At 38.3% G+C, this 27,976-nt stretch overlaps 1 protein-coding gene across 1 annotated transcript in view; it reads right to left on the bottom strand.

Moving 5' to 3' along the window:
- The window catches only part of OSBPL3 (oxysterol binding protein like 3), a gene marked incomplete at both ends in the record, with an annotated part of 41,617 nt that extends 19,047 nt beyond the window's left edge, over nt 1-22,570 (bottom strand). Inside the window, 11 exons of the mRNA XM_084280034.1 lie at nt 1,977-2,084; nt 4,669-4,799; nt 6,872-7,028; nt 7,825-7,917; nt 8,070-8,173; nt 8,986-9,112; nt 12,582-12,752; nt 13,526-13,639; nt 13,841-13,894; nt 14,102-14,218; nt 22,478-22,570. Of these exons, the coding sequence (XP_084136160.1) occupies nt 1,977-2,084; nt 4,669-4,799; nt 6,872-7,028; nt 7,825-7,917; nt 8,070-8,173; nt 8,986-9,112; nt 12,582-12,752; nt 13,526-13,639; nt 13,841-13,894; nt 14,102-14,218; nt 22,478-22,570 (1,269 nt within the window). The remainder of the gene's footprint in view (nt 1-1,976; nt 2,085-4,668; nt 4,800-6,871; nt 7,029-7,824; nt 7,918-8,069; nt 8,174-8,985; nt 9,113-12,581; nt 12,753-13,525; nt 13,640-13,840; nt 13,895-14,101; nt 14,219-22,477) is intronic.
- Between the last annotated feature and the right edge of the window lie 5,406 nt (nt 22,571-27,976).

Below are 27,976 nucleotides of genomic sequence, written 5' to 3'. Positions count from 1 at the left end.
TAGCTGGCCCAAAGGAGCATACTAGTTACTTCCAGGCTTCTCTGCACGAGATGCTTTACTAACTTGTAACCATGACTGCCTTATCATTTAGCAGGAATTTTAGCATTTTACTTTCGGAACAATGTAATGAACAGTCTGACAAGCCTGTAATCAAACTGACAAATGTTCTTTCAACACTTTCCTGTTTGTAGATTTCACTATAGTATGGATAGCTATTCAGTGTGTGCTGATAACGGTGACATGGTAACAAACCAAAATGTTATCATACGAGACTGGGTTTTAAAAAATACATATACTTCTGATAAAGCAGTAAGAAAAGAGGAAACCTCAACAATGCCTCTTCTGTGGGAAGGCAGTTACACTGGCTTACAAGTGAAAAAAAAAAATCATACACATGAGCACTGCTACTGGGATTGTTTCCAATACTATTTTAAATCTGAGAAGGAAAGCATACAGGAAAGGCTCACAGATATAAAAGCCTGCTGTTCTTTTATCATATGAGAGTTTCACATTGTCTTCTTTCATGTTCCTACTCTGGCATGATAAAGTATAACATAAACTGCCCAACAGACAAACTAAACTTTTACCTTACGCAAAAGCTTGAAATACTACTTTATACTGCTTCATTTTCCCATGTCTATCATAGCACTTAATGTATCATTTAGAGCCAAGTTTCGATCAGCTGCCCTGTCTTCCTCACAGCAGCACTACTGTATCACACTCCTTACACAAACCTAACATCAAACTTCTCCAGTATAAGCAATTTAATCCATCCCAAACCATGCTGGAGGGAGTTTCTGAATGAAATCCCTAGGGGACCTTTGGAAAGTTATTTTTGTTCTTTGTGTGTGTGTGTGTATATATAGCAAATAGAATAAGTTTCAGAAATAATCTGTTGTCATTGCAAGGACCTCCACTAAATAAGAAAACAAAGAACTCCTGAAATTAAAAAAAAACAATACATTCATGCTTGTCTGGATAGGAGTTTGAGTGCTGCTCAAATTGTCAGGGGATTAAAATCAAAAAGCATTAGAATGATCAACAATCTTACAGGGGAAAACACCCCCACAAAAACCCCCACCAAAAACACCCCTAGCTAAACATGACCAAAACACAGCTCTACTAAAACTAGAATAAACCAGAAGTGAACAGATGGAATGACTAAACTGGCTTTAAAAATAAAAGGAAATAATAAGTTATATAAACCTCTCAATGTTGCTACATCCTCTCAAGTTTTAATGAAGGATTTATTCTACAAGCACAGCAGAAGTTTCTGTATCAGTTAACATTTAGGAAAATCCACCAGAAGTAGCAGAGTTCTTGCTCTCCTCTCTAGCACCGCCTAAATCTTATGACATAAATACCCCACATTCACATGTGTTCTGCAGTGAGCCAAAAGGACCTTCTGAACATGACTAAATCTCAAACTGGGTAACTGGGTAAGTAGAAGAGTCCTCAGCTTCGCACAAACAAAACTAAATGGTTGAAAGGGTTCTTGTACACCTCATTTCTTTGACATTTTCTTGGAGATGTCTGGTAGTTGTCTTAATCATAGACAAGCCACACTTGTAGCCAGGGTTCTGAGCTAACAATATGTAGACAGGCAACAGAAGGAACTACAGAACTTGAAAAGGAGGGAATAAGGCAGAGAGAAACAACAGCACGAGGGTAACAAGGCAGCAGCTCTGTTCATGCTGAGTGGTAAGTGGGCAGAAGATGAGGGAGAACACAGAAGACAGTAGCAAAAAGCAATAGAAGAGTACTCAGGGAAACTGCTCACAAGGGAAGTCTTTGAAATCAAGTATTACACAATGCATCATCAGAAATGACTCATAACCATAAAAGCAGACTGATTTTACTAACACAATGCACCACAGGAAAGACATGAAGAACAGGACACAATGCAGCTATGCAGCACTGTCTAGATGTAGGAGCTTGAGGAACAGACATCACTGAAAGAGGAAATCCATACCCACCTTCACCAAATCTGGACTTGATTTTGCATTAGATGCTGAATCAAGGATCATAGATTCGGCATGTATTCTGCGTAACCGGTCTTTAAGATCTGTGTTTTGTGCTATTGCCTGGAATATTTAACAAAAATATTGGGAATATAAAGTTCTCTCAACTAACTTGGATGTGGGTTTATCGTGTAAAAAGGGGCAAAGAGTATTTATAAAGTGCAGTATAACACACCACCACCACATGATTTTTTTACTGCTTCAGTAAATCATTTATTATAATTGCTTCAAACCTTGGTCATCTCTCAAATGAATACTACTTTTGTTCAGTGTGAGGGAAAAAGACACAAATGGAGGGAAAAAAAAAAGCCAAAGATGGCAGGGATATTTCAGGTTTCCAGGTTCTGCAAGATGATTAAGTTATAAATGAATCTTGTGCATCTTTTTTCATCTCAAGCAGCCTTCCATCACCTCTACCTCCAACCTAGCACTTCTCAACCTCATTTCTTACTCTTGCCATATCCAAAACCATTTGATTTTTCCATCAGCCTGGAATAATGACTGCTTCCACTGTCAGAGAAATATGACTTAAATTCAGATAGGTATGGGTACAATTTGTGTACCATCAACTTTTATTTGGAGCATTGCCATTATAAAGCCTCTACTGCAAACTCATGTTGGTTACAAGTTATTTACTCATGCTGGATGCATCTAATGGACACAAGTCAGTTAGAATATACTGTTAGGAAGAGAACATATCTCTACCTGCAATAAAAATGCCTCTGGAAAGAAGAAAAAAAGAAAAGGTTGTGTTAGTAATTTTGGACTAACACTGAAGACTCACTGCCCACTTGAGTGATCTGAATCAACACTAGGGTGTAGAGAATCCTGCTTGCTGCTTATGCATCTGCCTTGTCCCACAAATGTTTCTGATTTAGAGAGTAATTTTTGTTGGAAATAGTCTTGAGGGCAGGAAAGACAGTAAGGTCAAAGTGATGAAGGAGAGGAGAGAGTATTTTTTGTCTTGACATGTGTGGTCTGAATTTGCCTCGCAGGCACGTATCACTCCTGTGTAAAGTGTTCAAGTACAACAAAGAATTTACACAGTTCTGTAACAGCACCTTCCAGTTTTCACCATTTGCTACAAAGTCTTTTCTTCCTTCTATTGTCTTCTTCCTCATGCCAAAATATTGTACTTTCCCCATTCTGTATTTGCTTTTCTTGGACTGTGATGCTAATTTTGTGGTGTTTTGTCCACTTCAAGTCTGTTCACTTTTTTGTTACTCATGTACAGAAAACAAACTGAAATGAACAGCAGCAACAAACACTAAGTCAAAGTCACCAATGCAGGACTGTCTTGCAAGGAAGTGGAAGAAAGATGTCAAGTTTGTCATATCTGTGCTTCCATATGTCTTTGAAGGAAGCTTATTGCTTTCTCCTGCAGGATCTCTGCCATACAGGGTGAGAAAGTTTCTGTTGGCATCATGGCTTTACAGATCCCTGGCTAAGAATAGCTCTCACAGGTGTTTACCTCTGCTGAAAATGCCACAGCTCACTGATCACTTCTGGATGGGCCACAAAAGGCTTATTGTCTATCAGATAAGACCTAAGAACATGACTTCTTTGGAAAAATATTTAGAAGATGAAGATGCACAACAGAATTCCATTGCTCAGGAAAAAGAAAAAAAAAATCACACTAGTTGGGAAATCTTAAAATGTGTTTTCTTTTTAAATATAAAATGGCAAACAACACTGGAAAAAGTCCCCTATTCAAATATCTTAAGTAGATCATCTGAAAGCTAAAACCAAAGTGAGTGACTATAGTTATCATGCAACAGGTTTCAGCTTTCTCCAAATACTATGAAGACATTGCAGCCTCAAAAGGTCTAGGCAAAGGGGCATGATATATGCTTAAAAACATACAGAAATAATTAAAAGATGATATCACATTTATCAATGCCTGAGAGTTACCCCTACCTCTGATTAGGAATGTGCAACAAACCCTAAAATTTTAAGGCAATGTTAACAATGACCCTCACTTCTGTGAAACCAGATCAGGTTCAAACATGACCAACCTGAAAAGTTTTGGTGTCAGCCAATTACAAAAAGTACACCAACCAAAAAAACCCACATTTTTAAAGAGCACGATCTTGTGTATTTTGGAACTCTGCCCTATCAGGTCCCTTTGCTGCTTTTAGACAACTAACAGATAATTAAGCTTAGAAGACAATATAAACAAGATGTACTTGAATTTGCTTTGTGCAGCATGGTAAGGCTCTAGTGCATTACAAGGGACAGCTGCATGCTTTCAGCCACTCACACCTTTATTTTATGCCAAGTCACACAGTGAATACTTGAGTGCTGTTCAGGAAAGGGAACCCACAAGCTACCAGAACTGACTGATTAAACAGGGCACGTTTCAAGAGAAAGTAGCCTCATCGTCGCAGAACAGCCCTCTGACACTTAATATCAAATGATACCGATTCTAATATAATCCTGAATCAATCTATCAAACTTCTGTGATTTCACAATACCTTTAACGGTCAGAAAAGAGTCTGAAAAGCACCGTATATAACAATTTACTATGGTTCAATACTGGAAATTCTAGCACAGAACAGACACTATAGAAACAAAAATGAACTACTATAAAATTTAAACATAATATCTGATGACAGTGAAGCTTGCTGAGCTTCAGCACGGCACTTACGGATGTTAAGGCATTCTTCAAGCCAACTATTTGTGCAGATGGAGATGAGGATGCATCATGCTCCAGCATCTGCTTCAGCTTTTCTCTCTCTGTAGATATGGTGCTGAAAGCTGACCTCAAGGTGAAGTAAACTAGAACCATTTCATTAAAAGTGACAGTTAAAAACAGATATCAATTACATACTTATCAATCATATAAAACTTCAGCGAAATATCATTTATGGTGACAGAAACAAGAATTCAGGTTGAGAGATCCAGGGTGGGTTACTAAAACCAAGTAATATTAATCAAGGTTATACATAGGGTAGAATTTTTAGTAGGAGAAATGTTTATGGTGAGTGCTACCACGTTGACTATATTAGCCACAGTCAAAATTACTGATTATTTGTGACAGATGGCAACAAAGCTAACTAACCACATCTGCTCTTCACTTTTTGTTCCCCAATTAGCTTGAATCTTCAGATGATCATGACTCTATTCCACATTCCCTTTAGAATTCCAGTGGGAGGGGAGAAGAAGAGAGAAGAAAAAAATGAAATAAAAAAAAATAATCATAAAAGCAGCTGCTATAACACATACTGTGCCACAGCTATAGGATTAGTAGTTTCCCCACGAGCAAGTCAACTGTGCTGCTGAGTTTTGTTATCTCTTTATAGGATAAAGGAATTTCAGCTTGTTAGATGATTTAGTGACTCAAAGGGTCAGATCCTGAATGTTGTGCATTACGCTGCTACTTCTACTCCTTCCTGAGCCATATACCCAGCCTGAAACATTCAAATCAGACAGCAGATCATGCAATTTTAAAATCACTACATTTTTAAAGGGAAAATGCACTTTTTAAAATTTAAGTCATTTAGCTTTTTGTTTAATCACAAGGAGTAAAAAGTTGAGCAATATTTGTTTATTTAGAACTGCAATATTCACTTAATTAGAGAGCATTTCTGAGGGCCTAATCAAGTTTTGTTATACAGACATGAGAACTGCCAATGCAAAAAATGTATCCATTCACAGGGAAAGAGAGTTAGTAAATCTGAGCAAGGGGCAAAGAACAAGAAATACTTCTCTCTTCGAGTCATCATCACTTCATTAAGTATTTGACATAACCCAATTTACTCTTCCAAAGAAAACATTCTTAAGGTATATTTCAACACTTCAGACCACTACCAAAGCTAATTCTCACTTCAACCAACGTGAAGAAATCTTTAACAGTATCACAGGGTGGGGAGGAAGAGGTATTCACAATGATCTGTTTTGTTAGTCATATGTGGATGACATGACCAGAATCTTCTGTGACCTTAAATGTCATTAAATAAACTGTACACTAACTCAAACCTTCAAGAATTATAGTCAAGTGCTAATTACACTTTATTTAATTTGTATCAAAAGCTGAAGCAAGTTTTCTTCACTAGATACATCAGTTTTGACTGTAAATTTACTTAATGAAGTTTACTACTTAGATACATTCCTTACGTAATGGAATCCAGATATATCAACACCAGAGGGGGAAAAACAAGCAAGGAATGCTCATTGATAACATCAACCATTATCTTCCACAAAAGGGAACAAAGCCAAAACTTCCAGAATTCTTTCAGCTATAAATGCTTAACTGCCTTCCTTACCAAGATCACTTAAACAATAAAAATGCTTCTGGTGCGAGGCTGATGGAGCAAAGTGCTGCTAACGAAGAAAGATTTGGAGAGAAGGCACATTTCTAGTTGAGCTGCCCCTCTGGCTGCTTTACATGATTTTACTCTTCTGTATTCACTAAAAATAGGTTACTACCATAGCAACCCTTGCATCACCAACAAATGTTGGCTCTGAAATACAGTGAAGCACACAAATATACAAGACATACATGTGCTCATTATACACGTATGCATATGAACATGAAAGAGCACAGATCTGCTGCTGTGTTTATAGCAGCTGATTTTAGGATTTTTACCTTCTGGCAAAACCCCTACAATCTAGGTCTTTAGTACATAAACCAGAGGGATGTCCTTTACTAAATAAAAAATTTTAAAATGTGATGATTAAGCCACTTTTTTCAAATGACTCAAGATAACATTTGCAATTCCTCAAGGCAATTAAAGGAAGAGCAGGCATTTTCTGCTTTTTCTGAGCCTTAAACAGGAAGCGTCCTCAGAAGTCACATCATTATTTAAACCATGATGCTAGGAAACCACATCTGAAAGAGTTTCAATTACCTTTATGTGCAATGTGAAATAAGTCCTCTTGCATTTTAGAGAATTCTGACGGCGTTTCAGAGCCATCAGAGTAGTTTTTCTCCTCTACAAAATCTATTGTAGATAAGTTAGGATTGGAAGCATGCAGTCTCATAGGGGCAGAAAATACTGAAGGCACCTGTAAGGAAGAGAACCATTTGTGAGGTTTTTACAAACTGTAAAGAAGCATTTGTTTTATTATACCCACCTGGGTTACACGTTGGAGACACTAAAATGGAAAAATTACTGTAGTTACCAATAGGCTGGGAATGGATGACAGATGGCAAATCATACAATCTCAGACTGGTTTAGGTTGGAAGGGACCTCAAAGACCACCCACCTAGTTCCAACCCCCTGCCATGGGCAGGGGGACCCTCCACTAGACCAGGCTGCCAAAAGCCCCATCCAACCAGGCCTTGAACACTGCCAGGGTGGGGACAGACACAGCTCCTCTGGGCAAGCTTTTCCTATCTCACCACCCTCATAGTAAAGAATGAAACCACAGATAGAACTTTGGCCAAGATATACTTGGAGATTTGGCAAAACTCCACGAAACAAGCCCATTGAGAGCTGTACCAGATGCTGTACTGTTTTTCCTCATTTATAAGTATCTAATCACATGGCCTCTGGATGCAAACGTGTACAAAACTACCTGGAGAATTTGCAAAAATCTGTACTGACAAAAAAACCCAACACCACAACCCCTCAAATTGGAGGCAGACTGAAGGATGGCTGGTCTCCTGAGTGTAACAGTGCAGATCCTACTGCGGCTATGGATGTTTGTGTGTTGTCTCACATATGGAGACATAGCTCATAAAATGAGCTAGCGCAGGACACTAATTAGAAAGGATTCGTATTTCCTAAACTCGTTTTACCAAGAAGTGGTCAGTAATTAAGATCTGGAGAAAAACGGGCACTGAAAGGACTGCAGTTACCTGTAACATTCCTTTAGCCTCTTTCCCAACAATTCTGGATCGCCACCTCCTGTGTGTTCTCTTTTCCTTCTTTGGGCTTTCAAAAGGTCCAACCTTTTAATAACACACAGGACGAAGATAATACAGATGGACATAAAACTAGCAGAGCTAAGAAATACACCTTGATCCTTTAGGATTTGGGGTGGGGGTTGTCTTTATAATTCTAAGGGAAAACTTTTTTTTGTTTGCTTTTTTAAACAACAAACCTGCATAGCATTTATAGCAGGCGCTGAATATGTCCTGTGAAGAACATCCATGCTCTGTAACAGCTGGTTCATTTCCAGTAAGTATGCGTGACAATTGGAGAGGTCTGTTTTGAACAAAGGAATATTTTCAGTTGCCCTGAAGTAACAGACACACTGAAAGGGTTTTCTTCTTCATAGGTTAATTACTGACTATAATCACATTATTAGATGACTGAATAAAAGGCTTGTATCCTTCTGTCTTCAAGCTCAAATTCAAAATATTGAAAAGCATCTATAAGGTGCACATAATGATCATGATATTTTACCCTTGTTAGTTGCAGGAATAGGAGAATAACGTGATAATTAGTACATCTTGGGACTAGTCAGAGCTCCTCATAGTAGGGGTAACAATGCCATAGGCATCAAGACTGAATTGTACATTTAGAGATGATGCTCCTCTACATTAGAGCTGAAGCTCAGTGGTGGGTAGAACTTTACCAAATGAGTATCACAGACACCATCAACATGAGAAAACTCTTAATTGTCTTAGGAAAGCATGAAAGCAGAAGGTGACTTTGAAGTACAAGGATTTAGTGCTTTTAAAATTACTAGATTTAGGATAAATTCCCTTTTTTCAATACTTAGCTTAAGAAAGTTCAGATTTTACTACTGAAAGTGATGTTCGTATATTTCAGTACATTTTCTTTCATATATAAGTTCCTTGAAGGTGCTCACATTTAATACTGCAACGTTCATTCAAAATCATTAGTCCTTTTGTGAACAAGTGAGTAGCCAGTTAAATCAACCACCATCCCTTTTCCTCCCTCCAGTTTCAGAGTAAACTTTAACTGTAATCACTACTTACAGTGTAATACTCTCGTCAAGAAAAACTTGAGGAAATACTAGACTACTTTTAACTTCTTTTAAGTACCATTACCTCTTGAGCATTTTTCCATGTCTTCAGAGGACTGCAGCCAAGATGAAATCCTGGAGTCATTACTCGAAATCGAAAATGACAAGTTACCTCCAGCTGACAATGAATTCTGTTTGGTCAAGCTGCCTGCCTGTTCCAAAGAAGAATAAATGAGTGATAAACAAGCTGTATTTTCAAAGCTGTACATACAAGTTTTTACAACCAACTACTGAGGCCCATGATCAGGGACAAGGCCTCACACAGAGCGGGAAAAACGTGTATGAACTAGACACTGTGTATAGCAATTGAGCAAAAGGTCAGGACATCTAATTGAAGTGCAGTCCATGAGCAGTAGAAATACTAAAGGAACCATAAACATTTGCTGAAAACTAAATTTTGAGGAAGGGCAGTTCTGCATCAATTAAGTCCACTCAACACAATTAAAGCACCATATCTGAACAGGACCAAAAAGTTTGACATTCTGTTCCTTCTCCATGCTCCCCAAATAAGCCCCAAAATTAACTTACATGTAACATGTTAGAGCTGGTTTTCAGTGAAGAAAGCAAGATCTACTATGTTATTTAAAAATTTTACTCAAGTTTGTATGACTTTAGCATGGATTTAGTTTCACAGGCCTTAATATACATGCAACTATACACCTCATCTGGGCAAATAAAACCCTTTTACATTTCAGTAGCCATTCTCAAATTTATCATTTTCAGCAGTGACAACTATCAGATGCTTTAGGAGGTGGTGAAAATTCTGTGTAAGAGTTATGTAGTACAATTAAGTAGTTTCAATGGGATGAAATTTCTATCCAATACTACTACCAGTTGATTGTGGCCTATAATGCTGTTTTCTTCTCTAATGTGATTGAATGATGCATAATAATACTGGATAGATTAATATATATATAGCTTAAGAGACAATCAATCAATATAGATTTAGTATAAAGAGAACAGAAAATGTTTACATAAGGAGTTTTAGATTTTAGATGAACATAGCTGTTTGAACTGTTTAGCTAAAAGTAGCTACAAAACTTAACCATAACAGTGGAACAGGCTTGAAGATAAGGAAAGTGAATAGAGAACTAAGAAATCAACAACCAATCAAGAGAAAGATTATATTGTTTTCAGCTAAAAAGGGCTCCTTATTAGTTTGTGCAGGAATGTGTTTTTGAGACTATGGAGAAAACCATAAAGAGCATGCACTGAAGGAAAAGGTAAAAAGTTCACTGAGAGCAAGACATCCAGCCTTCATCCCTGAAGACCACTGGAAAACCCTGATTGTCACCAAGCATGCTCTATCTGGGAGGAGTTAATGTAAATGATTTGTTGGAAATAATTTTTATAACCCTGTCTTTTCTTGGTAATATAATGAATATATATAAAACTGATCTGTATTAATATGAGAAATTTGGCTTTAAACAGCACACACATCAGGAGGAGCGATCCCTTGTGTTCCCAGTGCTGCAGTAAAGAATACCTGCTTCATAGTCACCAAGGCTATTGAGTTTTGATTGGGGCTTTTCATGGCATCAAATGTAAACACAAATAATAGTCATTCAAATGCCTAATTATTTTTAGAGCTTACTAAACCTTTCATCTTTTAACAATATCTATGTCAGGAAGTTGCACATACTTCGTCAACATTTGTTTGAAATCAGTTTTAAAATGTTTCATCTTAAATGCCACTTCACTGGTGGCAAAAAAACCCTGACTATATTGTTTGACTTTTCCCTAAAGTATACACTTAAACTGCCCTACCTCTTCCTCACTTTATAGCAAAATTCAAGTAATACCAGTTTTAAAACTATTCATAGTTTTTGTTTTCTTAGTTGGTATTTTAAATTAACAACATATGATTTGAGTTGCAGGCTAAAATGCACTAGGCACGTGATTTCATTCAGTACTATGTAAATTTATGCAGTCAGTATGCAATAGTAGTGTCAATAAGCATGCTTATTTTTATATTAATCTATGTAGTTTAGCTGGTTTATTCTTACACAAAGCCATATGAGCTTTAGTCATCTATGCATGTATACCCAAATAATAATCCCAGCATCTTTAAAAAGCACAAGTAAACTGAATTTAAAGATAAGCAATTGTGAACAAATACTACATCTTTCTCTCCAGAAATCTCTCATCAGCAGCTTTCCTAGAATTCATATACATGAGGAACACAAGCAGGAGGGAAGGATGAAATAGGCATTACCAAGAACCAGACAAGAGAGTTTGTGTAGCTTCAGTTAGCATAGTTTTGGTTTTGATCAGCAAGGCTACAGCTTTAGAATTGAAGCATTCTACATAACACACATAGATACATAAACCCACCTCCCATAAAACAGATGCAGAAACTGATCAGGTGTTTCTAAAAGCAGATCAAATACAAAGCAAGGTTCACTCCATAAATTTTTCCCAAAATAACCTAACCACTGAACTGACATCAACTCACATTAAACTAGGGCTGGTGTAAATTGGCAAGGTGCCATTTAGCTTCAGCAGAGCTAAGGTGATTAACTGCAGCTTAAGAACTATCCCCTTCTATTTTTCACATGAAAATAAGTAGGGCTTCTTTGCAGTGTAAATCTGGATTAATAAATTAGAAGTGAATTACAGTCTTTCATGCCAAAGAAATGGTTAGTTTCCTGACAGTGAGCACAGATCTTAGATATGCTGGCCACATGAATTTTATTTTTTCTCTCTCTCTCGGGCACAGGCAGAGAGATATCACGGGCTCTGCAATGTTCCACTTTTGCCCTCAATATTCTTCTCATTCTCTATCCCTGCTGTCTTCCAGGGAAAAAAGATTTAAATGGCTGCAAAAGGCTTGCCATTTCCTTGCAGACACAGCGTCAGAAGAGCAGGCTGTCAGAACCACAGAGGTTCTGGCACCACAGAAGGCAGGCAGACGACCCTTTGTAGAACAGCCCAATTACTGCTGGGTGAGTTACTGTTCCTTCAGCAGCCTGCTCCCACAGATCCCCTCATTCTCAACCGTGAGTAAAAAACTGCTCAGGCACATGCTTGGCTTTCTTAAAACTCATATTCCAGGACAGTCCTGCAAAGTGATGAGCTGCAGGTATTGGGCAACATGCCCACTCAGATTACACAGCAAACATAGCCAGGGAAAAGAAAACCTCAGAGAGGAGGATAACAAAGAGGTGATTACTGCTTAGGGGACACTCTGGAGTTGACAGAAACAGAGAGACATTTCAGTTATAGTAACATAGTATTGCTAAAAAAAGACACTCTCAAAAGATATCAGTGGTTCTAAACTGGAACAGGAGAGCTTCTTTGGGTGAACATCAGCCAGTCAGTGTGCATACTGATGAAGATATAGAGGTTGTGTTTGGGCATGGAACTCAATATGCCCTTTTAAAAGTCATCATGAAAATATAATTTACTGCATTAAAACAATGAGACAGTATTAGAAAATTTAATGGCATTATAGAGAAAACTGTTTGGGAATAAATCAATAAATAAAATAACTTTCCTCTTGACATTTCAGATACCTTCAACCCCACCAACAACTTCCATTATGTTCTTTACTTAATAAACACAAATCAAACTAATTTAATCCTTGAGGAAAGCTCATTACTTATAAATCATAACTATTACCTTTCTACCAGGAGTAGAATCACAGAAACCAGGTACAGAGTCTGATGTAGTAGACACAGGGAAGAAGAGATTATTGACGTCATGAGGAAACATGGAGATTTCGTTCTGACGGTACATTCTGTGGTGCCGAAGTTTTGCCACCCATTCGTCAAACAACTCCTGGGACTTCACCTACACAAAAGTTCAGATTCTATAACATTCACAACCAAAAAACACTATCAAAGAAACTAAGGTATTTTGTACTCATTAGGCATGTAGCCCGGCTGATATTTATCAGCAAAGTACCAGGGAAGTTTTTCTAATGATGCTCCTACTAAAGTGCATACTGTATGAGCATAAGCATGACAGAAAATTAATCACTGGATAAAGTCAATAAAGAGAGACACTCCATTTAGTATAGTTATTACTTCCAATGCAGAACCTAACGTGTAGCAACTTCTAGATGGAAAAAAACCCCAATTAAAAAAAAAACCAACCCCCAACCAAAACATTCCACTGTTCGTTTCTTAATTTCCATTTTTAAGTTTTAGTCAAGGTTTAACTTAACACTAATAGAAATTTTATTTTGCTGATGTATTTTAAAACAATTTATTCCACAAGGATAGACAATTCTACATATTTGACTATGGCATACACTTACTATAGTAAGACGAAGAACAAGATGCAACTACTGAAAATAAAGACACTTGTACAACAAGTGCATATCCTCTACTGAAAAAAGCACTGGGTAAAAAGAATGCTGCTAAACATGAGGCATCTTCAAAGTTTCTATTCACAACAGGGTTACCAGCTCTGGAACATGCATTAAGACCTCAGTCTGCTGAGACTTAAAAGTAAGTTATTAGTGTAACTAATGTACCCTCCTACTGTTAAAAAAAGTCTCCACCCTATATAGCTAATTTTGTTATTTTGGGAACAAGGTTATAACAATCTTGAAGACCTACCTTCAGATGGTATATCTGCTCTTCTGTATCCAAATCTATACATTTTGTTGATTTCTTTACAGACATGACAGAAAGACCAACATCAATACAGCCATGAAGCTTCCCTCTCTCTATCTGCAAAATGTAAAAATGATACAAATCACTCCAGAATAATGGAAAAGGATAGATATTACTTCTTGAAACCATCACCTCCTTGCTTCAACCTACTGCTTAGAACTGCTGAAACTATTTTCCATTGCCAACAATACAGAATTATTGTTATTTTCGATAATATTATTAGCTTATAAAGGCCTTAAAGGGTGTCAGATCACTTACATCAGCTTGGCATTTAGAATACTTCAAAATTCCTCGGTCCAAAAAGAAGTACCTCTGTAACCAGAAATGTGGAAAATTAAAAACCAACCAAACAAAAACAACCCAACCCCAAAATCCCAAACAAAAAAACCCAACAACTTCCCACTGTATTTTTTGAGGGAGCACCACTTCTGCTCTTAAGTAACCATTTTGCCATAAAACCACATCAAGTAAATCCCATTCAGATGGCATCAGGCTTTCGGGTGCACGTTCCTTTCCTACCTTGTGCCAGCCCTTCAGAGGCCATTTCCTCTTTTTCAGCAAACAGCCCTCCTGCTTCTGTGGCTCCTGGGTACAATTCATTGCTCCCCGGAGTCCTTCCACGATTTCCCAGCTGTCCTGCTTAAACAGAAAACACAAATGTAGATCTTATTTCTTCCAGAGTTGTAAGAGAGATTTAAGAGAAAGAAGGCTACAAGAAGAAAAACAAAACAAAACAAAAAACCCCTCTAAATGATGTTGAAATCTAACCTTAGATCCACCTGCTTATTGTTATTTACCTTTCAGAGAGACAAGATTTTTCTTATATACAAACTAATTTTTATGACACCATCTTTCACTGAATGTATGTGCTGACTAGAATTCTATATGTATATTTTTCTGTATGTACATAGGTACACTAAAAAACCCTACGCCATCAAAGGAAGAATCAGCCTATGCCAAAAGGATGTGTTTTCTAGTTTATGAAGCAGAAATAAAAGACAAATTTAGACCTTGTCTGAAAACTATTTTGCCCATAGCCAGTAACTCAATGCTTTGTGTTTGGTGTAAATTGCAGCCTCCTTAAAACAAAAATGAAAAAACAGGGAACTAACTCAAGTAACATGACATAAAGGGAGAGTACAAGAATAAAACCCACCATTCATCAGATTGCCTCTTATAATTATAGGTTTATCTTTTTTTATTTCTTTCCCCCTACCTGCAACTCTTAAGCGCAAGACCTTAGAGCAACATAACACAAAAGAGAATAAACTTCATCGTGTTTTTTAATATTCTTATTTATAGAATGACTGCTAGTGACAGCATAACAGGAGTTTCAACGTTTCTGATCAGAGATCTCATGGATCATTTATTGCCAGCTACCATAGGATTTGACAGATCTGGAATTACTAATAACTGACAGGAAATGGCACATGCTAGTGCCATTGTGTTTGAAAAAGACAAAGACTACTGTAAAATTTAATCAGAAAAGGACTAGTATGAAATACTTCGGGAAAATCAGAACCACACTGGTACGTAAGTACTTTTGGTCCTCTCTGTAAGATACACAGAGAAGTATTTCCAAAAAGAAAACAATTGACTCAAAATTTTAAAACAAAATTCAGCAAGAGCACTAGTTGTGCTCATGTATCCTTACATTCACCCCTAGAAACCTAGAAAAAAGTTCAATCACATAATATGCTCATTACTTGAGTAACAGCAAACCATTGTAAAGAGAGACAATCATTAAACGGTGATCTCCCATTCCACCACGCTGCTGGTGGCACTACACTACTCTGTTATTAATTTCCTTGTGCTGCACTTTGTGGAACAAACTGGAAAGCTGCTCCGCTTCCCTGGCTTGAGTTCACTCTGCCAGCACTCACCACACAACAGGCTGCAGGCAGCAGAAATGTGGGGCTCCCATCATTCAACACCGTACAACCCAAGGATGTTCTGCTACCTGAAGCTAAGTCAAAACTGCAGTTGTCCTAATTGAAATTGTTATCATGGCACATACTCTGTGTCCCTACAGGCTTCAGTTTTATCCTTGTCAGTTTGCTTCTTTACATTTTTCCTATTGAAAACAAGAAATTACACTTAATTTTTTGTTTTTACTACTTTGGAAGTAAAAACTCTCAACAATCGTTAACCCTTTGCTGCTTTGGGATAAATTATTATGTTATCAGGTGAGGGAATGGAGAGTTACTTAAGGATATCATAAGTTAGTGGGCTGAATGGAGAGCAGGCAGCTGCCAGGGCTGTCTCCAGCACATCAGCCCAACACCAGCAGCAGCAGCACAGGCTCTGCTGCTAGAGACTGATAGCTCTGGTTATTCACAGGGTGAAGCTGGCAGAGAAGGAAGCAGAGAGTCAGACAGTGCCCACGCAAGGAAAGGGCTTGCTAGCTGCCTTTTGACAGTTATTTAAGTGTAAAGGCAGCTCCAAGCTTCCATAGTTAAGGACTTTCACTACTACAAACAGGAAAGTGAAAAAGAAATGATGTTACACGACCTCTGTTGCCATACATGTAAATACTAGGCCACTAAATTATTTCTGTGGTGATCTTGGATCTATTTTTCTTGTTAAAGGTTATTTATTAACCCTTATATAGTCACAGGGATTGGGTCTGTTATGATGATAGAGCAGCCTCTTTAAGTATCATTAAGCATAGTGTGATGCTACAATTCACATTAAGTAGCAGCTGAACTTAGTGCTGCTTAAATGCCCACATGTGAATAAAACCTCATCTCCTCAGAAAATATGATCTACTAAATGAGCTAATATAAAAACATAATCTTGACATCAGCCAATTCCAAACTGGGGACTTGGCTAAAGGCAAATGTTTTAAAAAGTGAGAAACCTGATGGAACTGGTGAAAGATAATTCTAAGAATTAATAAGAACATCTGTGAGATTAAGAAAAATGTTGTAGTTTGCTGCTTCTTGAAATTAGCCAGAAGAGCTTGATTACCAAGCAAACTATTTCCCTTGCCTTCATCAAAATATATTAAACTGCAGTACCCAAACACATAACTTTTCCACTGAGAATATCCAGCAGTCAAGACTTGTGAACAGTAGATCCTTTTCAGTATTCAAGTGTTATAACAGAACAATTTTCTCAAACTTTGAATCAAGTTCTCACAGACTTTGGTTAAGCGTATCAACCATATACAATGTTTAGAGTGGTCTCCTGCAAGCAGACAAGCAGAAATTTGAGCACAATGAAGAAAAACAAGAATCCAGGTTCACCTTTCTGTAAGGATAAGCTTAGCAGTCAGACTCCTCCTGAAAGTGACGCATGCTAGGTTGGGCATGAGGTGAAGGAAACAGCTGATAATAGCTGAGCCAATTATACCCACATGGAATATAAAAAGCATCAAAAGTTTTGGTTGAACAGAGTTTGATACAGACAGTTTGATACAGAGCATATCCTGACCAGCATTACAATTCCAATTTTGTCTGGGCTTCTCCTGCAGTTTAGACACAAGGTGTCTCCCACGTTCCTGCAGGAAAGCCATATTTCTCATGTTCTTCACGTCAGTGAGGTAGCCAAGAAAGTACCTACACAATAAAAAAGTGTCAAAATGGAAGAGAAGCTGAAGTGGGAACTTCTTCCCATCAAGCTGTTCCAATGGTCTGCAAATCTTAGGTGGTGAAGCCAAATCTACTCACACTTCTGCCCTGGTAAAATCACACCTCAATTGCAAACTTTACAGAAAGGTAGCTTAGCTGCATTAGAAATGGATCCTTTTAAAAGCACAAGACTAATCAACTAAGTTACCCAAAGAAAGGCAAAGAATAGCTCAGAACTAACAGTGTGGGGACCTGCTGGATACACATAAGGTGCCAATACTGCAGTAACATCATCTGATCTTCCACATACACCTGTCCAGAAAAGTCCAAGCTTTCCTACAAAACACTGCTGCTGTGGCTGGTTTTGGATTCAGTCACTCTTGACTCAGTGGCTACATGATCTTGATGGGTATTTTGTTTTACAAGAGATCTGACACCTCATTTGATGAGGAAAAAGCGTCAGTTGGCTATTGCTGGGAGCAGCTGCAGAAGCAAAAGAAAACTGCTTACTCTCCAAAATGAAGGCAAATGAATCAGGCTGGTGGGTTATCATCTGTTCTCATCTGTCTGAAATAGCAGAGGAGCAAATTGGAGATACAGAATTTCCTGAAAGCTACTGGAAGCATTCAGATCATGCTCCATTTTGCTGATTCTTATCCCATAACAGGGAACTGAAAGATATATCCAAACCACAGTGCTAAATTAAAAAAGAACAATGCCACTCCCCCCCCCAAAAAAAATTCCCCAAAACTCCCAGCTGAATGACATTAACAATTCCAGCATAAGCAGTGTCTTAAGATACACTACGAAAGATTTTGTTTCGTTATGGGCCAATATCTGCACAAAATGATCAACGCTGCATTTGCTGCATATTTCACTTTAGGAACATACTCTACTTTCCTCAGGTCCAGAAGTGCTCATTTCAGATCAGCACTGGAAATTGATCCTACTTGGCTTATACCTGCCATGTGGCTGAGAAGACCAAACAACATACATTTTGCTCTTCAGATATAAGCCTGTCTTAAAGTAACTGTAGTAATTTTATTTAATAAAATAAACCCCTCTGCATTTCCTGTAATATTCTGTACCATACAGCTCAAGGTGCATTATTTCAGGAGAAAGAATGAAGTAACGAGTCTGAATAGCTCTCAGACCGATGCCTGCCCTTGCAGCTCCCTGAACGAAACAGATGACAGTGCCAGACTTTCTTCCAGTGTAAAATGCACTCAGTTGTACCGAATATTTTAAAGTGCCAAAAATAGAAACCCACTTTGTGGAGGATAAGGTTTGGCATCAGCTGCAACTAAAGCATTTGTTACGGTTCATAAAATTGGCAGAAATTATTTAATTTTCTTTTTGAGAACAAGAGGGCTTTTTAAGCAGCTCTCCTGACAAAGCTTTTCCCCACTGAATCTGTTTTAAAAGTTAGTTAACAAATTAGACTTAAAAATAACTCCTACAGTAGTTTCTCTTGCTCACAGGTCATTTTAAAGAAGTTTTCCTTCCTCGGAAAACACAGTTTGAGTTGTGGCTTTGTGGAAAAGATCACTTTCCATGACTGGGAAGGCTGAGAAAAGCAGAGAGGTGGGATGTGGAACCAGCCTCCTATGTCCCTTCACAGTGAAGGTGAACTTAGCAGAACAGGAGTGACTGTGTCTTCAGTTCATGCAGCAAATGCATTGCTTCAGGTAGAAAAAGGGCACCAAGTTTAGCAAAGAAGGCAGCCCCTCCAAGACCCACAGCCCTGCTGAAATCAACTCTTTTTTTAGCACAGTGGCCCATCTTCTGCATCACAGGACTAATTATGCTCCACACCACTGACATACGTTACTCTGTGGGGAACAACAACTCAGTTTTATCAGGCATAGCAGCCTGGTACTATGGGGGTTCCTTACCCCTGTCTCAGGTAGCTTATTATTGGGTGCTAGTGCGTATCTGCAAACTGAGTCTGTACCTAGGAAATCAGGATTAAACCTCCGATCCCACTATTTTCATAAGAAAAACAAACTGTCTAGGCCCATTCCCTTGCATGCTTCAGAATTTCTTTCTACATAATCAGATTAAGTGAACTGCTGTGTCAGGTCAGCAGCAGAGAGAAAAAGCACCTGGTAGATCTGTTGGTAACACACAAGCAATGAGCCTAGCTCTCAAGGTCCCCTGAGAGAGGCACAAGCGTTTGAAGGAGGAATAAGAAGCTCTCCATAGATTTGGAAGATGAAGTAAAGAATGTAAAATCATAGCACTTCACTCCTCGATCTTTACAACATATGGCAAAATTATTTAAAGTATTGTGATACTATTAATAAAAAAGTATCACTAACAATGTTACACTGTACTCCTCTATGAAGGCTTCACCAAAAAAAAACCCCAAACAACCAAACACCCCCCCATGTTAGCTTTCCAATTTTTAATGGATTTATAGATTGTTGCTGGTTTTTTAATAGAACAGGTAAAGTGCTGTCATTTATACTAGCATACAGATGAAAAGGGCAAATTAAATACTCTCAGACAGCAGCATCACTCATCCACAGTCTTGTCAGTCCTGAGTAGGTGGGTATTAGTAGGGACGGGCTCTGCAAAGCTCCAATTTACCAATACAAGAGGCTGAGTGCAAGAATAAGCAATTAATGATGCAAGCAAAACTACTTGACTAGGCATGACAAGAAGTCCTCTGTGGAAAGAGAGGAGCAAAGGGACAATCCCCAAAGATCTCAACATCCACACTACAGAGACCAACAATTTAGATTTTACAATATATGCTGTACTACAAGGTTTCTGCCACTAAAAATAGTGTTTACCTAGCAAGGTAAAGAGCTTTGTAACCTGCAAGAACAGAACCTTTTGGGGAGCAGGAACAGGGAGAAGATATCTGTTCCTTACCCAAAGTGCTGCTATGTCCACTAAGTCTTGCAGAGTACTGCCTCTGTTAGACAGAAGGGTCCCTTTTTCCCACATGCAGCACAGAAAACTATATAAACAAAACACCCACTGAAACATGCTATCATCACAAACTATGATGTACCAATAGAATTAAAAAAAAAGGTAAGGGAAGATGACCCACAGAAGTTATTTTCAAGTAAATATGCAGAGTGCATGCTGTACAGGATATTTAAATGTGTTTCCCCAGCAAAACAGTTTGTTCTTCAAACTGCAGAACAGCCTCAGTGCAAAGAGACCAACATGTGTAACACACAAAAAACATCAGGGAATTAAGGAAGGAAGAGCAATACACAGCCACGCACACATGCACATAAACACTGACAAATGCTGAACAAGACTATATTTTAGAGTTATTTTATTATTTTTCTAAATTTTGCTACTTTGAAGGAAGATCACTTCAGCACACACAATTGAAGTTGTAGGATAAGCTAGAAAATTACCACACTTAGCAAAGAAGGAAGACAAAAGTATCAGAAAGGCCAGTGGAACCTTGAAAAGCAAGTGTAGTTTCTGAAAGACATGTTTGAAAATTTTCAGACTATATAGAAAAAGCAAGCAAAGCTTTTAGCCCTGCTTAGGGATCGTTTCCCAGTACGTAACAAAGTCACACAAACTCCCCAACTTCTGTGGCCCTGCCTCTACCGTTATCACCCCCTGAAATCATGGGCAATCAGTCAACCCATGTAGGCTTCCTAGATGCAAAAGTGTACTTGTTGCTCATTTGGTATTGCAATAACTGACTGTGAAAAGATTAATACTGCAATGTTGATCAAAGTGGAGATATTTATCATCACGCCCCATATTATTGCAAAGAAAATCAAGTGTATCGCCCTTCAATACACATTGGGAAATAACCTACTTCATACCTATGTTTAGCTTGACCTCATGGGTGTATGAGGCAATTTACCATCTGTCTGACCATAACAAATGAGCACAGATGTACCAGGAATACAAACAAAACACCGAGTTGCATCTCTCACCTCAGCCAAGTACATCTTGAATGGAAGCTAAAAATTAGGGATTGACAAGATAACATTAAACCTTACTGAATTATTCCTTTTCTCTAGACAGCAGGTGGACAAAATAGGTAAGAAATGTGTCTCACTAATAATGGTATCGAAAGCCTGAATTATCCAGCAGATTTGACCATATTAAATGGCAGTAAGCAAGGTTCTTGCAGAAATTTCTTCGTGTAAGTATGGTTGCTTATACTGGCTGGGTAGCACACAGTGGATTTAGTCATGCTCATGTAAATCTTATTATTTAAATACTACATGATAGCACTTGATAGACATGAACCACTGAAGCAAAATAGCAAGTGTTTTAAATTACACCTTTGAAAGGCAAATCTCACACTGAGTATATAAAAAATAAAATTGCAGGAAAACAAAAAAGGCATCCTGAAAGCGAGGATTTCTTTGCTTAGTTTACTAGAAACACAGAGCATTTCTTACAAGCACAGCACCCTAAAAGGCACAAATTGGTCAGAGATTTATTTGCCTTGCCAATTGTATGTACAAGGCCAGAAGTCCCAGAAAAGCACATGCTATTTCAAAACACAGCTGAGGTCTCCAAAGCTTAGCTCCACTAAGACAGCATCTGTACAAATAAAAGTTTATGTTGAGCATATTGCTCATGGTTTTGCAAGTATATATTGCGTGTTTAAGCTTAATTCTCAGCCTAGCTGCAGGTCAGTATTTCTTGTCCAGAAAGAAAAGCTGTATTCAGCAGTCTTGTCAGGTACAGTCACAGACATGTCTTTTAAAACTGTAAGGTTTTAAAAATAGTATCATCTCTGAAAAAAACAAAGCATCCTTTGCATTATGCAGCCAAATGCATCATGTTACACAAATATTTCTTTTCTTAACTACAGTTCTACACCAACAAACAGAACACACAAACATCCATGGACACCTTTTCATTGTCAAGCTGGCCCTATATTGAGTTTCAGAAAAACTTACTCTTTCACACGTGTACATACACCTTTCCCTGGAAACCTGAAACAAGTAGAACAGTTACACAATATTGTACCAGAAGAGCGGTACCTTACAGGGAAGATTTGGGATTTCAGATCAAACCACTGAGACCAATCCACTACAGCATAATATTCCACTATAGATATGTACAATGTGATAGAAATTCCTATTCACTGTTAGCATTCCATTTTTACAAGTGCCTGCTATTCAATAACGTGTGGATACTGTATTTCACTCAAAACATGATGCTGCTACCAACAAAACAAAAGAAAACAGTAAGGAAAACAGATACAGTGAAATAAAACAAATAAGCAGCAGGAAAACAGAGTTGAAGAGACTTGCTCAAGGGCAAAAGTAACCACCAACCTTAGTAATGCTTTTAGTTTGGTTAAAAAGTTTTGTATTACCTGTCGACTTCCCTGCTTGGAGGAGCAGCTACTAGTACTTCTTGAAGGAGACAACATTTTCTGGGATACACCAAAGCTTTTTTCTTCACTCATGATCCAATACCATCTGTTTCACATAAGCTTACTTAGAACACCATTAAAAGGTAATTTAGAAAATGTGTTGGAAGACTCCTGAGAGAAACGAACTCATCCTTTACCCAAATGCACTCCAGTGGCATGATCTACATCCCATGGAAATTCCTGAAAGGAAAAAGAAAGACAAAAAGCCAATTTATCAAGTGCCATCTCTTATCACCATCCTGTAGCATGGATCATAAAACAATAATAAAGCCTTTGGTAAAACAAGCCACTAGTAATTGCCACTAATTGCAAGTATTTATTCAGACGACATAATATCAAGCATCTTTTAAAAGATCTATATTAAGAATTCCCCAAAAAGACTAATAAAGTCACATGCAGAATGTAATAAATATCTATGTATAAATAACAAAAACACCCTCAAAATTATAAGAAAGCATCTAATGAAACATCTCACAAAAAGGATGGTGAGTAACCCAAAAATATCTTTTATTCCCTGTTCCTTGACAATTTAAACAAGTAGGAATGGTTTCAGGTTATATATAAAGAGAAAAAAAAATCTCTCTAAAAGATGACTACATAAAAGCTGTCAATATGCAAACTCAGCTGCATAGAGCTGTGCAAGATCACTTTTACCTGGCATCAGAAAGTTATAACAATTGCCACATCAGCTGTCTACATCAGGGACTGGAAGAATAATTAGTGGTTTGTTTAATAACAGTGCTGTTTGCATATGCAAATAAAAACCATGCTGGTAACTCCCAATAATGGATTTCCAGTATGGGCAAGAGTTGTTATGGTAACTACATTGGACACCCCCCAAAGCACACAAACTGCCCCCCAAAAACAACAGAGGACATAACAAAAGGGTGATGCTTTCCAAAACTTGGGGTGGTGGAAGAGCTTTATGAATTGTCTATCACTACAGATTTTGTCTTGGGGAAGGAATTTGCCCATTGGTACGAGTGCAAGAACCACCACTGAGGAAGGTAAGGAAGTTTCCACAGAGGGTAGCAAAATTTCATTGCTGAAATAGGGAGACACTATTTCACAATCCCTATGCTTGCGCTGTGAGCACACTCCCAAACTGGGCTTGCTGGTTACTGAAGTTTGCTACTCTTTTTCCTGAAGAAGCTTAAAAATCTGTTCTGAGAGAAGCGGCACTTTCAGATCCCTAGTAAAACACTTTGTATATTCTGAAGAATTCATTTCCTTTGAAATAAAACCAAACAACCCAAATTCCAAAACCTAAACAAAACTCCAAAACCACACAAACAAAAACAACCTACAAAAGCCCAAATAAAACCAGGTGTTATGTTTCAATTTAAGACAACAGTATGCTGCAGAAAATCTCTCTCCCTACTGCCACAGCCTAAAGTATCCAACTTCTGAACAAAGACCTTTTCCAACCTACAGTGCCTCTCTGGTAATATAGTTTGCTGTAACATTTCAGCCAACATGCCCTCTTTTCTCTTCATGCACCAAAGGTGTTTAAACAAGGGCAGGAGCCAGGAGGGGTAAATCTGATGCAGAGCACCTCAAGTATTTTGTCGGTCTGCTTCTAAAACCAAACTTTTGAATTTTCCTTTACTCCTTCAAATTAATTTATTATACAGGTCTCGCTTCATGCATTTACCTTACCTTGTTAGAAACATTCAGTCACCCTCAGAGCAAATCTATGCTCTGTAACCGTTAGGGAACAGTCCCAGCCTCCAAAAGCCAGGTGAGAAAGCGAGCAATGCTGAGGCTTTTTCACTGCTGAGTCAGTCTGTTGATCAAGACCCCCCCAAACCCCACAGTCTCTACATGTAGCCAGGGTTGTCCCAGAGCTTTCAATCCAGAAGATAAATTTGTGTGGCATTTCATTAAGGATCAGCACTTGGTAAAAAGACTTCTATTTACTTCATGCAAGTTTTTAAACTGTGGAATAAGTATAACCTTCTTGCTTTTTCTGAATTTAGTAAGAGTTTAATGATAACAACTCTCTTAACAGAGGTCAACTATTTACAACAGGAACGGAAACATTTCCAGCAAACTCATTGTTCACACAGCCCCTTGGAAGTGCCATGCAGCAAGTGCTTTACTTTTCGGACACTTGTTCACTGGGTGCCTCAGTTCGCCTCTCCTACTCGGTTCGCTCATCTTCTTCCCTGTTCCATGTTCAAAATGGGCATTTTATGGCTTGTCTGTCACTGGTGACTGTCTGGCATTTTGGCAAAGACTTGAAGAGTTCATGGCAAGAAACAGGTGCTGATTCGCAGCAAAATGCACTGAAAGTTGCTGTCATCAGGACTTTGGAAGTGTATCTCCAGGACACACCAGGTTTATGTCATGCAATGCCCTTCGCCTTTTTGAACACACAGCACAACTGTTGTGATGTCCTGGATGTGTCAGGTAGCTGAAAAAAATGGAGGTCACAGGGACTTTAACACAAAAAAGAAGCCACATAATGAGAAGAAGTTTTGTTAGTGTGGACTCTCAATGAAATTAAGGTGTGGCTATTTTAGCATCTTAGGGCAGAGCAGAAGTACACTCCCACTGCAAATCTCCTGGTCCTCCCCTCTTGTCACATTCAAGTCTGCATTTCAGGGCAGTCTTGCAGCATGGAAACCAAGTCTCCTTCAGATGAGAAGTTTTCCAGGAACCCATCCTGTGCTTAAAGTATTGAGTCCACAGCACCAGACTAGAGCTAGTCCTAACTAGTCACATCCTGGCATAGATATTGGTCCTCACCTTTGACTGACTACAGAGATCCACTTTCACTGCATCGCTCTACTTGCTAACACTGACGTCATCTAAACACAGACTTACGCCACATAAGTACTTAAAAGATCTCCTAGGGCAAAGTCATTTGTGCTTTTGGAACCAAAAAAGAGACAGACAGGCACTTTTCCAGAATTCAGGTGAGCTGAAGATGACTCAGTCACCTAACCAAAGGTGCTTAAACAAGGACAGGAGACAGGAAGGGTAAATCTGATGCAGAGCACCTCAAGTATTTTGTCAGTCTGCTTCCAAAACCAGGCTTTTGAATTTTCCTTTACTTCTTCAAATTAATTTATTATGCAGGTTGCAGAAGAGGGTTTTGTTACAAGCCCTGAAGAAAGCGGTAGTAAAATGTGCCTTCTCTCCAAAGTGTATTATTACTGTATTGGTGTTCCCCAGTAATTTAACTTAGGACCTTGACACTTCCAGATTTGAACATTAAAGTTTATGTGAATGATGAATGTGGCTCCAACTTATCTGTGAAAGCTGCTGTGTGCTCCAGCAACTACTTTTTGCTCCTTTTAAAAAATTCACTTCAAGCTTGGGAAAAGAGAAAACTCTGCTTGTCCTTCAACAATAACACACTTAATCTTCCAGGACAGTGTGAAAATACTGATCCTGCATCCCAAACTGTCTTTCATATTCTGGCTACCAGCAGCAGTGACCAGGCCTCTCTAAGGCAACTGATATATTACCAGTCAAACTTAAGTCTACCAGGTGTAAGAGCAATTACAACATTAAAGCAGGCATACAAATCAGTGTTATGCTAGCCAAGCCAAGATTACAGATGAAAAATATGTTCTGAGGTCATTAGGACCCAATTGCTTCAGGTTCAACACATTTTCCTCCTCCCCATACTCTCAGAACTGCATATATTCCCACCTTTCCTCTGGAGCACACAGTACCACTTACTTTGGTCTACTCCAAAAAGACAAATCAAAGCTGTGAGGCTGAGGCAAATCCAAATAAATTTAGAACAGGTATTTTCACAAGTGAGAAGCGTTGGCCTAATTCTTTGCTGTCAAGTCAACAGCAAAAAAAATGAGGCCAAGAGTACTTTTGCAAGTGACCCAGACAGGCACATTTTAAAGAATTAAGAATACATGAGTATCAGATATTACTTATAGCTACTACATCTTAGGCCCATAAACAGCATTTATCTCTACTTATCATCCATTCTTAAGAGCCTTATCATTTTACATCTATCACAGATAACGTAAACTTGGCTGGCCCTGTGTGGAGCCAGGAGTTGGACTCCATGATCCCTATGAGGATATATTCTATGCACATATGCTAATATGTACAACTAGAGGACCTTCTTAAAAAGTTACTGTCCCATGATGTCCTTAAACATTTAAAATTATGGAGGTTCAAAGCAGTCACTCAGTATCAAAATTCATCTCTCAAATCTCAAAGCCATAAGCTTATGGCAAAATCCAAGTTTTTCTGTATCTCACAGAAAAAGAAAGGGAAAAAATATGCAAAACTGCAGTAAAAAAAAAAAGTCAACATTACACAATTATTTTTGTTACGGCTCTGGAAGAAATATAAAGCCTTAACAGCTGCTTCAGAGCTGATTCAGCAGTGAAAGAACAGTGAAGAGAGATTTTAAGCAGCAAAACTGGAAGCGTACATCTCATTCTATAACTGTAGTCAATTAAGGTTTTGTGGATAGAAGAATAGGAAGAACAGAAAGCCTGATGAGAGTCATGTGGACCCAGCAAGCAGAGGACTGAGCAATCCCAATCAGAGTTGCAAGCAACATTGAATGACTTTCACAGAATTAAAAAAGAATCTGTGCAGAAACCTTTGGTCTGTAGCTATTAATACATTATTGAAATTACAATCACTCAAATCCACCTGGATAAACAAAGGAAATGCCTTCCAAGTATTGCTTTCATGCTTTCTCTATTCTACTTCAAATTGTCAGCTTTAATCTATCCCAGTGTCTCATCTGGCATAAAGGAAAGAATTATTTATAGACTAGATATGCCATGAACAACTACTGCAGATGTCTTTTTAAGGTAGATATTTGCTGTGCCCAAATTAGCCTAAGATTTGTACTACTGAAGGCCATGCACACAAATATTGTTCTAGTCTCTTTACAGAAAACTTGCAGAAACAAACATAAAATAGCTTAGAATAACTAAGCTATTAAACCAATCTTTGAAAGCAAAAGTTCAAACAGCTTAGGGAGACTAACAATAACAGGAGGTATTTCAGAGCTTCCCTCCTTCAGACAGGTGCTCTCTCGAGACATTGGTCAAACCACAACCTCTGTTGAGCAGATACTTGTTAGCCATGGACACATACTACTCTCTGAAATAGCCCATAATGTGAAGAAAACTAGTTCCACCCAGCCTACCTCCTAAATGAGGCTATTGTAGTAATTAAATCATGCTATTTCAGTGACCCAAAAGAGGAAAGCTTTGTTCAAACAGAACTCTCTTGTCTAATCAAGACAGACGCGGAAGCGGGAAAAAGCTAGACAAACAAACCATACTTAACACCAGATTACTTCTGTACAACGTTCATCACTTGATGAAAGAAAACCCTTTATGTTCCAGGGTATGGAATAGAAACCCAAATGAAAAACCCAAAACAACCAAGCAGAATGCATCCCAAGACAGACATCAAAAGAAGAACAGGCTTCAACAT

Source organism: Gallinula chloropus (genome assembly GCF_964237585.1).
Source record: "Gallinula chloropus genome assembly, chromosome: 2".
In the NCBI taxonomy this organism is placed as follows: Eukaryota; Metazoa; Chordata; class Aves; order Gruiformes; family Rallidae; genus Gallinula; species Gallinula chloropus.
This window is presented reverse-complemented; position numbering and strand designations above follow the sequence as displayed.